This window comes from Phoxinus phoxinus, assembly GCF_949152265.1.
Source record: "Phoxinus phoxinus genome assembly, chromosome: 7".
Classification (NCBI taxonomy): domain Eukaryota; kingdom Metazoa; phylum Chordata; class Actinopteri; order Cypriniformes; family Leuciscidae; genus Phoxinus; species Phoxinus phoxinus.
In genome coordinates, this window is record NC_136882.1 from 28,834,784 (window position 1) to 28,848,625 (window position 13,842).

Consider the following 13,842-nt stretch of genomic DNA (forward strand, 5'->3'; position numbering starts at 1 on the left):
AGGCCATTTCCAGCGCCTCTTCATCAGCCACGCCACTCTGCAGCCCGGCACTAATTAATCTTAATGAGCCAGCAGATCAGTGACTTCTCCTTCTTAAGATGAGTGCATAAATCACCCCCAACAAATGGACGCAGTCCACGTCTTTAGTTAAAGCCGGATGAAATTAAAAAACGCTGCTTTTTTGAAACGGCTTTTAATTGCATGATTGATCAAGTGCAGGATGCGGCATAAAAGCTTGTCCGTATTCATGCTAAATGAGTCGGCTATGTCCGAATGACACTAGAGACCCGGAGACTGAAAAAATGATGCGGATGGCATACATTTAACCGCTCATTTACTGTAAGCGAAGTCCTGTCGGTCTACTTTCAGGGGGATGGTTGAGCGAGATGAAAATGATACATGTCCGCATTAAGCAAATGAATGTGTGCTATCAGCAACTGCGAGCCTGCTAGGTCTTCGGCTTTGACCACAAGATACAACCACCCCTCGCTCCCCTCATAGATTATTTGCTCAACACATGCGATGAGCCGAGCTTTTAAACCAGACTGCAGGCGGAATGACCTCATAAACAAGAACAAATGTGTGATTTTCTTTGTCTGCCAGAAGTAGCTCTGAAACGAGTTGATAGACTCCACACAGAACAGCCTAATTAAGACTGTTTGCAGAGGGAATATGTATCTTGGGAGTATGTCTTGATTTTTATAGCCATGTTTCATTTAAAATAGTACACATAGGTTGAGCACAGAGTCTCCAGGAGCACATTTAGAGAATCTAGTGATGTAGCCATTCGGCACAGAGGTTGACAACATTTCTTGAACCAGGGACCCCCAACTTAACTCCTAACCAATTAAACTAAACTCTCATCCATATCCCCCCACCCCACCCACACCACCAAACTACAAGCTCAAAAAACCTTTTTCACCCAAAAATGAAAATTCTGTCATTAGTCACTCACTGGCTCATGTTTCAAACCTGTATGACTTTATGTATTCTGTGGAACAAAAAAAGAAGATAATGTTTTCATGTTTCAGAATTTTAATTTTTGGATGAACTATCCCTTTAACAAGACAACAAAAATAGTGTTTACCTATAGTTTTCCAATTAACTATACTACATTTACATCCTTTGCCATGTCCTGGATTCATCAAGCTACTGTACAAAAAGAGATTTGCATTTGTTTAATGATGATTTTACCTCAAGCGAATCAAATGAATCAACACAAGAGTAAGTAAGCAGTTGTTTCTTAGACAAAATGTGGACCTCAAGTCCTCAACCCTTATTTTTTATTAAAGATCCTATTATCTTGCATTAGAGCATATAGAAATCAACTACAGAGTTAAGACCAACTTTTGAAGTTAGTAATGGTTGGGTGCTAGTCTAGCCATTATAACCATGATATTTACCAGTAAGAGAAGTGACATGTGGCCAAGTATGGTGTCCCCTACCTGGAACTTGATTGGTAAAGATTATTTACCGGGATAGTCTTCCTGGTTACACACCAGCAGCAGAAACTGCTTTCATCCCCCATCAGAATGATCATACCAACATCTTCAGACTTCCACAAACAGCTGAGCTTTCTCAGATGACAGTCAGCATGGTGCTTATCTGTGAATGGGAGGATGAAATGCCACATTGTGCATCTTTCATAAATTCTTTTTCATAGTATTGATTTGAGCTTATTGTGCTGAGGCATTTTATTTCCCATGGGTCCCAAGCTATTAACTCTGATATGATCAGGAAAGATCCTCTTACTCAAATTCCCCTGTCACATCTCGGCTGGCAAGCTACATGCACGCTTGACCTCCGACAGATACAACATGGTCGTTGCCATGTAGATCGTGGTTTAATATACACGACTCATTACAGTCACTTGAAGATCTACATGTGATGTGGTGGGTCGTATATACAGACTGAACTGACATTCAATGCTAAAATATTTCTTCTATTCAAATTATTAAAATGCAAACAGACCCTTTTCTGCAAACTACTAAATTCAAGCTTATTCAATCATTGGTAAATATTGTATGAAAAAGTGACTATAACTTAAGAGCGAAGCTGGTGTTTGTATCATTCAGAATATATCAATATCACCAGAGATTTCATACTCACATTACTTGCAAGACTGACTGACTGTATTTTCACAGTAACATCAATCAAATATTGTAAACAGCCTTATATTCTTTTCTTAAGAATTTAAGGACATTGCTCCATGTCCCAATAGATGCATATAGAATAGTCTCCAGTCTCTCGAGTAGACTGTGCTCGCAAGTGCTAAATGGCTAGTCCAAAATGCTGGATTGAAATCTCCAGAAATTCTCACATGTTTCAGCTCTGCTCAGTCTCCACACAAGCTTCAGGGGTGATGTTAGAATCAAATCTAAAACATCGTCTCTGACCAACAATGCAGCCAATTGTTTGGCTCTGTTATCAGCAAACCACGATAAAAACGTACACCTCAACCTGGCTGCTACAATCAGCTGTATCCAGAATAAAAAGCCAGGAAGAGCTTGTTCGGGGTGGGATTGGAGAGGTGGAGGGGCTCGGGGCGGTAGGTTTGTCAGAGTACTCTGTGGATTATTATGTTTCAAGGATAAAGTCAATTTAATACCAGCATCAGCCTATGGGAAGAAAGCAGCAGAGGGAAAAGGAAGAGAAAAATGTGGTCTCATGCTTCAGGGTTTCAACACTCAGGACCTTTGGCTTTAAGCCATAATTTTGTTGATAATCAATTTCTGTACACGTTTCGCTTCAGCGGTTTCAAACACACACACAATGTACCAGTCTGAAATAACTGCTGAGAAATGTCACAGATCTGATGTATAATAGTGGTCATTTGTATATTGATTTTAAATACAAATTCTGCAGAAAGAGTACAAAGAGATAAATGATTATGCGTGTAACAGAATTAACACATATAACTGCACATTTTTTCCAAGGTTAAATGCAAACTACAGCAAGTGTAACAAGAGACAGAAGGAAGCCTGTTAGGGTTAACTACGCCTCATTATCTTCCCTACATGCCTGTGCATAACACTCAAAACTGTCTGCCACTGGGGGTCGGCCATTGCACTTAATTGGGGGTTTAAACCCTGAAGTAATCAGCACGGCTCAAAACAACACCCAATAGCCACCATTTTAAATATGAATTTAGAACGCATTGGTCTCGTGAACATAAGGGATTAATCTGAGTGAATGAGCAAGTTCAAACGCTGTTATGGCATTTGTCAGAGTAAGCCTGGACTTCCCGCAGAAAGGTCTTGGGTCTCCTTTCCCCTCCACTTTATTAACAAGCTCCCTAACCCTTGTAAGAATGAGTGCTGCTTGAAGAATCACGGCACACATATAGCTCAGCTGAAACCGGGGACTGATTCACTGGCTGAATGATTAAATGGCCTGTTGCCAATAGACACAAATTTTACATCACAGTTCCTTGCTTTACTTTTAAGGGGCCACATGGTCTGGGCCTCTCTCAAATGGCATTAAACTTAATAAAGCTGTTTATTTGCTAATAATGTGCCAAAAGATAACCAAAGGTAGGAGAGGAGGATGAACTTTAACATCACACAATTACATGAAGTAATGCATAATTACATTTACGTTTTGCATAACTGGAAGCAGGATGCTGCCTGCTGTCTCTGCAGTCTGATTAAGGGAATGCAAATAATTCAGAGCAATTATTTCTTAAAGTGCCAGTATAGCCACCTTCCTGATTTGACATAAACTGAATCTGACAAAAGAAAAATATTAGCCTACAATAAAATATTAGTGGGATGCAAACTGACAAATAAAGTTTTTTTTTTTTTTACTAAGACAATGATGTCATAAATTTTCACGCACATCGCCTGTGGCTTCAGCTGTGAAATTGTTATCGACATTTCACTTGACGATTTATTTATTTCTTTACAACCCAGATATAGACTGTAATCCATCAACCTGTCCGACCCTAATTCGGTCACTTCCAGTGAAACCTTTTAGAGCTTAATTGTGATTTAATTGTGTCTGCTCACCCCTTACAGTCATAACAGAAAATGTGTGAACAAGATACGAAATTATGAAATATGCCGATTAATAAGAAATAATAAACATATCGTTTATTAAGCCAAAAAAATAGGTTATACGGAGCGAATAAGACGTGATAAAATAATGAGTGACTGAATTCATTCGTTAGCTCTGTGCTGCTGTTTTCAGTAGCAAAACCTTTTATTTGTTAACGCTGTTTATGTTTAACGCTGGAAAATGCATTCTTACTTGGCCAATAAACTTCATCCAAACACAAGCGCCACCAAATTCACAAGGTCGCATACGTTTTCCGAACGGAGAGAGAGAGAGAGAGAGAGAGAGAGAGAGAGAGAGAGAGAGAGAGAGAGAGAGAGAGAGAGAATTCCTGCGCCTTTAAGAACTGTCTGTTACAAAACTTCAGTGACACTAGTGAGGCAGAAGAACATCCAGACTTGTCGATTTACCCACGTAGCCTATGTATAGCATACAGTAGCCTAGGCTAAGTATCGATTCCCTGGAGGCTGTTGTGGATGGTGAACCACACCGCACGTGTATTGTAGCCTATACTGACTAATTTGAAACCATCTGCACCAGTCACTTTGAAGTTCTACAATCCGTTAAAGTGAGCTAGGTTTTTAAAAAGGCCTGCTAGAAGGTATCACACAGCAGAAACGCTGAAAATATTAAGGCCTACCCCCGTCTGCTCTAAGCTATAATAAAAACAACTGAGAAAGGAGTAATCCAACTTCATAAGCAGCGGTGTTTCAGCTTACTCCTGGAATCTCCCGGAATCAAAGGTGCACCTGACACACTTTATTCTTCCCTTGACGTGACCCTACAAATGAGTTTCCATCCATCATCACTGCTCAAATATAGCCGATATTGCCCAGTTAAAAAAAAATACCTTAAAAAAGAGATAATTTGAATGGTGAGAATATGAATTCTCTTTTTATTTTATTTATTTGCATACAGCAAGAAAAAAAAAAAAAAAAAAAAAGATTCTCGTTTGGAAGAAAGGTGATTTATTTAAATGGAATCAAAAATTAGAGAACATGAATCAAAAGGTCGTATGTTAGAAAAATATTCAAATATGGGACTGCAGTCTTGAATGAGGATGGATTTAATAAATAAATCGCTATCAAACACGTCATCTGTGAGGTTTACATGAGCAATTTCACACCACGGTGCTCAATATTCACAGGGGATCATATCATCCTTTTGATTCTGCCCTTTTTATTCTCGCCCTGCACTGATCCGTGCATGCGATAATATCATAGCACCATATCAGAGCGACTTATGCATTTTTAAAATAACCACACTAGAAATAAATGCTTATGATTATTTCTGATGCATTTATCTTTTTTATATTACATTTTAAGAATTAAAATACCCATAGATAGAAAAAACAAATATTTCAATTCTTAGATATTTTGAGAGCAATTTTAGTAGCTACCCACCTTTTTATTAAATAGCCTATTGATAAACTAACGCCTTGCACATATTTACATACAATATATTATTATTATCAGTGGTACAGTAACATGACTAGTCGTGCAATTAAACTGGAACACTGAAACATTGCAAATGCGCCTGGACACTTTGTGCTACAATCACACCAAATGTTTTCTTATCTTTGCTCATGGATGTTAAAAATGTATATATAAAGTAGATAGGCCTATTTTGACAACAATGTTTTTAAAATGTTTAGTAAAATTATTTTTTCTAATAAATTAAAAGCCTATGGGACAAAACTATAGCCAACTGGAATATCAACTGTATGAAAGCGGCCAGTTTACGAGATCACCTTATCAAGATACCATAGCCATAAAATGTAATGATAAATTAGCCTATATTAAATTTATGCAATCTAAATATTCTATATAGCCTATGAATATGTTCAATAATATAAAATATAAATAAATGTAATCAATTATATATATTTTAATATTTTACTTGACTTATGTTCACGATGAATAGCTGACAAGCTAAACAAAACATTGAAAATAATGACTAGCGATGAAAATATCGAAAAGTTGTCCACAAATGGGACGCTCAGGTCTATTTTCGCTTGAATTGTTTCTTTTTCTTCGATCGGCAAATTCTCTAGACTCTGTCCATGTTAACGTCAATATACCAAAATGAACTGATAATGTCATGCTGCAATATTCATATCCTCTAATTGCGTCAGTGAAATTATCACAGAATTAATTAAACACGGTTCCCATATCCAATTGACCACACGGCACTGTAGGAATCCTAATTAATTATAATTAAATTAAGGGGACTCCATCCAGTGCAGAATTGATTTGAGGAAAAGCCGCTGAAAGTTGAATTCAGAAGCGCCTGTAATGACTCCAGACATGATGGCGATGGGGGCCGGGCTGAGGTGGCCGTGTATAAATAGTGTGATCTGAAAAACACAGACATAACAGCAGGAGTGATCTAAACCTTCTACACGCAAACATTTCGCCGAAATCACTGCTGAGCAGGCACAAAGATTCGTGTTAGATTCATTTTAAAGTGGATTTCCGTAATCAGCCATGGAAGAACTCACGGCGTTCGTGTCGAAATCCTTCGATCAGAAAAGCAAGGAGACCAGCAAAGAGAGCATCACGTACAGGGAAGTTTTGGAGAGTGGTTTAGCCCGAGCCAGAGAGCTGGGAAACTCGGAGACCAACCTTCAGGAGATTACAGAAACCAACAACAACCATTGTCCGGTACACCTTTACAAGGAGCACGCAGAGCTGGAAAAGGAGAAATTGAAGGAGTTTAACGTGTCACGGGCTGCTGACGGTGAGTTACACCATACGCAAAGTGTAATAATGTGTTTCGCTGGAGACGCGTTTACAACTAGGTTTTACGCGCGAATAGCCTACGTTTGGCGTTGTTGAAATATGTTATCGATACAATCTGAATTACAGTATATTGAGGTCATTTTCATTATCTTAAAGAAAGATTTCGATTGTGTTAAGAGGCTAACTAGCATGCGAGTGGAGAATTTCAAGCTGTAGCCTATTCAGCTGATGCAATGGTTCGTTGATGTGTGTGCCGTGTGGAGGACTGTTTTCTTTTGTAAAAGAACAGAATACACAATTGGCAATTTTAAGTAAGAGAATCACAATCAATTTATAAAAATAGTCGTCTGTCCTCACATTTGTGTAATTACAGTCAAAGCAATAGGCCCTTGTCTTGTCAAATTTTAAAGAATGATCTATCAATGTATTCCTTATAGCGTTCTTAGAATTGCCTGGAAATAACTAAAGAAACATATTTACTCTTTACGTACAAAACACTTAAAGTAAAAAAGTAAAAGTAAAAAAGAATATAATTTAACAGAACCATGTGGGTGATAATATTTTGAAAGATAATTTTAATTTAAAACATGTGAAGAAAGACGTTTAACGACAATCTTGGCAGGCCCAAGACAGTTTGTTTTTGGAATACAAATATATTATTATTAATAATAATGGGTCATTTTAAATGCCATTAATACATTAAAAACAAAACAACAAATAGGCTATCATACCTTTAAATTAATTGCATTATAAGCTCTAATAATTTAGCATTAAAGTATTTATTATCATCTTATAAGTAAAGTTTTGCAAGTTTTGATTTATGCTACAAAACTTGCAAATAACACACTTTATTGTAATACTGCTCTGGGATGAGGATACTAGCTCCATATATTTTTTTTAAAAGTGCAAAGCATTGGCTCTTTCTAATGTCTCCTAATATCTTAATGTAATTTTAGAATTATACATAATGATCTAATTTATTTATCTATGTCCCTTAAATATAAGAATCTGCCACTTACAAATTATGCATATAAAAATATCGAGAACATTTATGGTTTTATTTGCAAGTCTATTTTATTTGTGTATAGCTACTCTATAAAGCGATTTTCCAAAATGTATGTTGTTTCAAAGCAGCAGCAAGTCATTGTTCGTCTCGGATTTTATGTAACAAAATTGTTTTAATTTTTAAGCTAAAGTGTAGACATCATATTAATTAGATTTAGGGTATTTTGTCTGGCGATTCTGAGTAGAATTCTCACCATTTGCAAGTAAAAAAATAATATAGCCTACGCTTTAAAGAAATGCTTTATTGATGTGTTCATGTTGTATTTTCACAGGGATTTACGACTGCAAAGACAAGAAGGAGGATGTGAAATCAGAGGACGAGGACGCACAGAGTAAACTGAAGCAGAGACGGAGCAGGACAAATTTTACCTTAGAGCAGCTGAATGAACTGGAGCGCTTATTTGATGAGACGCATTACCCGGACGCCTTCATGCGGGAGGAGTTGAGTCAGAGGCTGGGGCTGTCCGAGGCCCGCGTGCAGGTAAGCTTACTTTCACTTCACTGATTATTAGTATTTTGTATCCTTTTTTTGTAGTTAAAAAAAGAAATAAACAAAACAATTTTAGGCCAGATGAAACAAGCACATATCAAAAATTACTACATTAAAATATGAATAATTTAAAACTACCAGAGAGCGTGTAGATTAATTTTTAAACGAATGCATCTTTTAGTGGAAATGCAAATAACCTGAATGTCAATTGGGGGTTCTGTGTCACTCATTTTTCATCGTTTTACGTAGCCTACATGGTGTTGAAATAGTGTAAAGTAGGCCTGTGTGTGAAAATACAACAGTAGGCTAACCTTAATCAGCGTGGCATAATGGAGAAAAATAATGTCCACGGAGGTTATTCATTATCCGTTTATTGTTTATAATATTAGCAAATAAGTCTCTTGTAATAGCGATTTTGTGTTGTTTATATTCATATGCCCAGAGGAGTTTATGACGCTAACTTAATGCTTGTAAACTAAAGGGTTTTTGTTATCAGCTTATAAAGTTAGAAATAATAATAGGCAATATGTTTATAAAGTAGTACTGTTCAACACTTCTTAGGAATACGTGTTTTGTTGTAGAGGAGTGAACTGGCAATTGATATAGCCTATAATAAAATAAATAGTAGCCTATATGTGGTCGCTAGCTAGGCCTTTATTCTCCTTCTCCTACACGCTTGCTTAAGTAGGCTAGATTAAATTTGTATATAACACCATGCGTCTGAGATGTTTAACATTTGGAAACAGTTGTTGTTATATTCACTCACACACAAAGCATTTCTGTTATCTTTCGATTTATGCGGGTTCAGTTTCAGTGGGTGTGGATATGAAATAGCCTTTTAGTTCCTGCAGCCGCAGCTATATTCAAAGGAAAACTTGCTTATGTGCTGCAGAAAGATCTAACCACATCATTAAAATTAATGAAGATATTGAACCGCTGCTTCAGGGGATACCTTCTTATGTCACTCACCTCATTTTCTCCAACCTTATCTTTGTAATATCTGCCATTGGCTTGATATACTGTTCCTATAAAAATGCATTAGGAATAATTCAATTCGGTCTTAACTCCTACAGTGACATACCTCGTGTTACAAAATGTAATGGGAAAATAAGTAACATTGTTTGCCAGTGTGACAGCTTGCAAGCACGACATTTTTTTAATGTTTCAGAAGCGGAGGCGAAATCAGATTAAAAGAGGAGACCAAAGAATAGGTCAGAGCTGTGATTCAAACCAAAAATTCATACTGCGTTAAAACGCCTCTGTGACATTTTATGACTCGTAGGCTATCACATTTTAAATTTCGCAGAAAAGACTGAGTTAAACGCTATGGACGTGAAGTAGCTTAGTTGATATGAACCTGCTACTACAGGCCTACTACTGTCCTATAGAAGCCCCACGCCGACCAGCTGTCAAGAATCTAATTGAAAGTTATGAGACCTCAGTGAGGAGAAGGCAGTAATTCAATTACGACTAATATCTTTCGGTTTTTGGTGCAGGGCTAAATTAAATGTCATTATTCACTGTCTCTAATAAAAATCAAACGGAAATCAGATTAGGGTATTTGTGAACCGCATCATTGAGTGGTCCTTAATGAAGAAATAACTGTCGAAACCAGTGTAGCTCACTTTCCCTATAGCATAGAGCTGGATAATTACAATCGATCAAAGATTGAAATATGATGCATTCATTGTGGCGCACTGTAAGTCACACATTGACTAATAATAATAATAAATAAATAAATAAATATGTCATAATGAAAACCCGGATTGTCTTTCAAAGAACAGGTTGACAGAGCGTTTGCTTTTAAATTTTAATGAGCGACTCTGAGCGTTTAATAGCCTGCATGATTTAACTGATCTGACCAGAGCGAGCAATGATGGAGAACACTAGCCTAAATTTACATTGTTCAAAATTATTATTTCCCACCGTTTCAAGCTCATAGGCTATATGAAGCAGCAAATTATTTTATGGGGGAAAATAGATTTTTATAAAAAAAAGAATAGCCTATATTTCACAAATGTAAAATTGTCGGTTAGCCAATGGTGCTTTGACAAATGCTTGTAGGCCTATCGTCACTTTATTTACCAAAAAAAAGGAAGGAAAAAACCCCTAAAATGTAGGCATATTAAACGAAGAGCCAGTCAAAGAATATGCTATACATAAATAATTAAATTGTGTAGAATATAACAAAAACTGCAACATTAACCATGACGAAGAGTTGTGGAACAATGGATAACAAAACACGCTTTTCCAATTAAAGTGTTTACTAAAGTAATATAGCCTACAAATTTACAAATTAAGGCAACATAAATCAACATTGTTTTTGTGTAATGCAGGTTGCAGGGGCAAACCGTGTAGTGTAGCCTATAACAAATGTGCACTTTGTTTATTTAATGTAGCCTAAAAGTCGTAAATGGTGGTGAACACGATAAAGCATAACCGTATTTTATTTCTTTTTTAGGTATGGTTTCAGAACAGAAGAGCGAAATGCCGAAAACAGGAAAATCAAATGCACAAAGGTAAAATGCTTAAATAATAATTTAATAAATAACCAAAATTTTTGTGTAAACATAAGGTTATATTTTATTATTTTATGCATATTTTGTAAATGCAATTCACGGGGCTTGGCCCAACTCGGAGTAGCCTCCAACTTGGGTGCTCGTGAGCCAACAGCTCTTATGTCCTGAGCACGTGCAAACGTCATTGCGCCGGAGCTCTGACAACACGCCATTTTAGAACTCATTACATTTTAAACTTAATTTAAATGGTGAAATGATTTACATTTGAAAAAAAAGTCATCATGACTAGCTTTGCTAATTTATCCTTCTTTTCTATTCAGGTGTTATTTTGGGCACCGCGAGTCACCTGGACGCGTGCAGGGTAGCTCCTTACGTCAACATGGGCGCACTCCGAATGCCATTTCAACAGGTAAGAATAATATTTTGTGCATTCAAATGATCGCATTTCGAACAGCATACATCCAAATGCAAATGTGCAGTTCGGTCGACTAAATAAACGCCTCGCCCCGTCATAACACCTGCCTAAAAGTAGCTAGTGGTCGAGAAAATGTTTAGGCTTTGACAATCAATCTGATTTGACGCTAGTCTCCATGCGTCGTGCGAAGGGCGCGAACCTTTCACCTCCGGGACCCGATGAGAGACGAATGAGATAAGAGGGACTGAGAGACATTTCATCTGGTGGTGAAGAACTGTCTGCATCACCCAGACGAGAGAGCAGCCATAATTAAGCTAATAGCACAGCGAGGGGAAGGCAGATAAAAGAGATTATGAAAGAGGAATAACGCACTGATGGTTATTGGCACTGAGCAGCATTGGCAGGGCCCAGGCGTAAGGACTGAATACTGAACACCACAAATGTCCACCACCTGTTGTTCTGACTGCCCCTGTAGTGGGGTTGCACAGTCCAATTGGGCTGATTTGTGGAGACATTGTAGCAAGTCCTGCTTTAATTCTGATGAGTATTTTCACACAGAGGTAATTAAAATAAATGCAAGTGCCAAGGAGAAAGTCAGAAGGCCTGTGGTTAGAAATTGTGAGTAGCAAAAGAAACTCAGATGAGACAGGCTGTATTCATACCTGATTATTTTCCCAAAATAACAGACTACCAGGTCTGACATTATTTATCCTTCTTTCAAAGTAATCTCCCTATGCTTCGTATTCACGTGGAAAACAAAAAAAGAAACACTGGTAAAACATTCTTTCTCAGTGTCAAAAAACTTGTGCTGCTTGTCAAATGTTGTATTTAAGTTGGACCGCAAAATGTAAAGCTTTGAAATATTTATGATCCCTGTGCTGAGAAAGATGCATGAGAAGAATACTAAAAAAGAAAATTAAAAATAAGTCACTTTTTAAGTCGGCGGATGTCTAATTTTCACCTCATCTTACTGAAATAATTGCTAAGAATCTGCAACCTGATATTTTATGCTGCCTGCTTACATCTTTTTTTTTTTTCCCCTAGGAACTATGCGAATAAATATTTATATATATGAGAATTAATATTTTGGGTGCGAAATTGTTTATTTATGCCATTGAATATATAATTAAGATTACATGATGTTGCAGCTTTTAAAGGTTGTATGGAAATATTCAGTGTGGATCAAACTAATATGCTGAGATTTGAGATTTGCAGCTGATGGACGTCCTTTGACTATTAAGCTGTCTGAACACATTGCATAATTCAGCTCAAGAGCAGATGAAAAAGAATGCACTGAGTTGAGTGAGTGAGTGAGTGTTTTCACTGAAAGCACACAGTTGGAGCGGTGTCCGAGACTGAAAGCGGATCCCTGCCGCTCCTCGAGCTGACCCCACGGCCGCTGACTAACTCCGTGTTTGTTTTTGCTCGCCCCGCAGGTCCAAGCTCAGTTACAGTTGGAGGGGGTCGGAGCACACTCCCATCCTCATCTGCACCCACACCTCGCGGCCCACGCTCCCTATCTGATGTTCCCGCCCCCGCCCTTTGGATTACCGATCGCGTCGCTGGCAGACTCGGCCTCTGCAGCGGCCGCCGTGGTAGCGGCTGCCAAGAGCAATAGCAAGAACTCCAGCATCGCCGACCTGCGACTCAAGGCAAGAAAACACGCCGAGGCGCTGGGACTCTGACCCCCATGGGCTTCTCTGCTGCTCTGAACTGATAATTGCTTCTAACACAAGACTAAGCCTGTGAAAAGGCCGTGACACTCACAGTTAAAACAAAACAAAATAAAAACAAAAGAGAAAAAAGGGGTGTAAGGGGAGAGAATGAGAGAGAAAAAAAAGTCACAAAAAACCAGCTGCCAAAACAAACCACTTGTAGAGAAAGGTAATTAAATACCAATGAATCACCTTTTACTTTTCGCCCAACAGGCAGGACTTCTTGGAGGCCACTGGCTCAGCCCTTTCCAGGCACAGATCACAGCCCCAGGACCATACAAAAATGTCTGGATGTCTGTCTGAAAACCAGCGTTTAGGAGAGAAGACTTTTTAAAAAAAAGCAAAGGCAGACACAGAGTGAGGCTAGAGGTTGTGTTTTTACGGACAGACACTGAAACTTTGGAATCTCAACCTCAAAGTGAAAAGAGAGAGACGGCCATATTTGCCTCCTACCACTGTGCCGCTGCCTAGTGCACGTGCTCAATTGAAGGATAGACCTATTGGGGCTGGCCTCCATTGTAACTGACATACATCTATGTTGATCACTGCCATGATAACCCTCCACTACAATTCATATCTAAAGCCGTTATTTGCATTTTTGATTTTTTTCTTCTTCTTCTCTTTTTTTGGTCATTCTGCTGTGGACAAAGACTGGAAGCAGCAATAACATCAATGGCACAATCGCCTGGTTTTTAGTGGAATTCTTATGATTCTTTCTGTTTTAGGAGGAAATGTTGCATTGCTGTTATTTCCTTCTGGGCATGTGTATGGACTTTTAGCTTTCATTCTCATATTTTGTGCTCTCTTTTTTATGTGATGTGTCCTGGAATAGAAGTGAACCTAG

At 38.0% G+C, this 13,842-nt stretch overlaps 1 protein-coding gene across 1 annotated transcript; it reads left to right on the forward strand.

The window, feature by feature from the left end:
- Nucleotides 1-6,424: 6,424 nt before the first annotated feature.
- On the forward strand, nt 6,425-13,459 carry shox (shox homeobox). Its single transcript, XM_079617955.1, is given in 7 exon segments — nt 6,425-6,792; nt 8,132-8,340; nt 10,811-10,868; nt 11,189-11,277; nt 12,720-12,935; nt 13,212-13,278; nt 13,281-13,459. Coding segments are annotated over 7 exon segments (927 nt in total). The 5' UTR covers nt 6,425-6,539; the 3' UTR covers nt 13,316-13,459.
- The last annotated feature ends 383 nt before the right edge of the window (nt 13,460-13,842 follow it).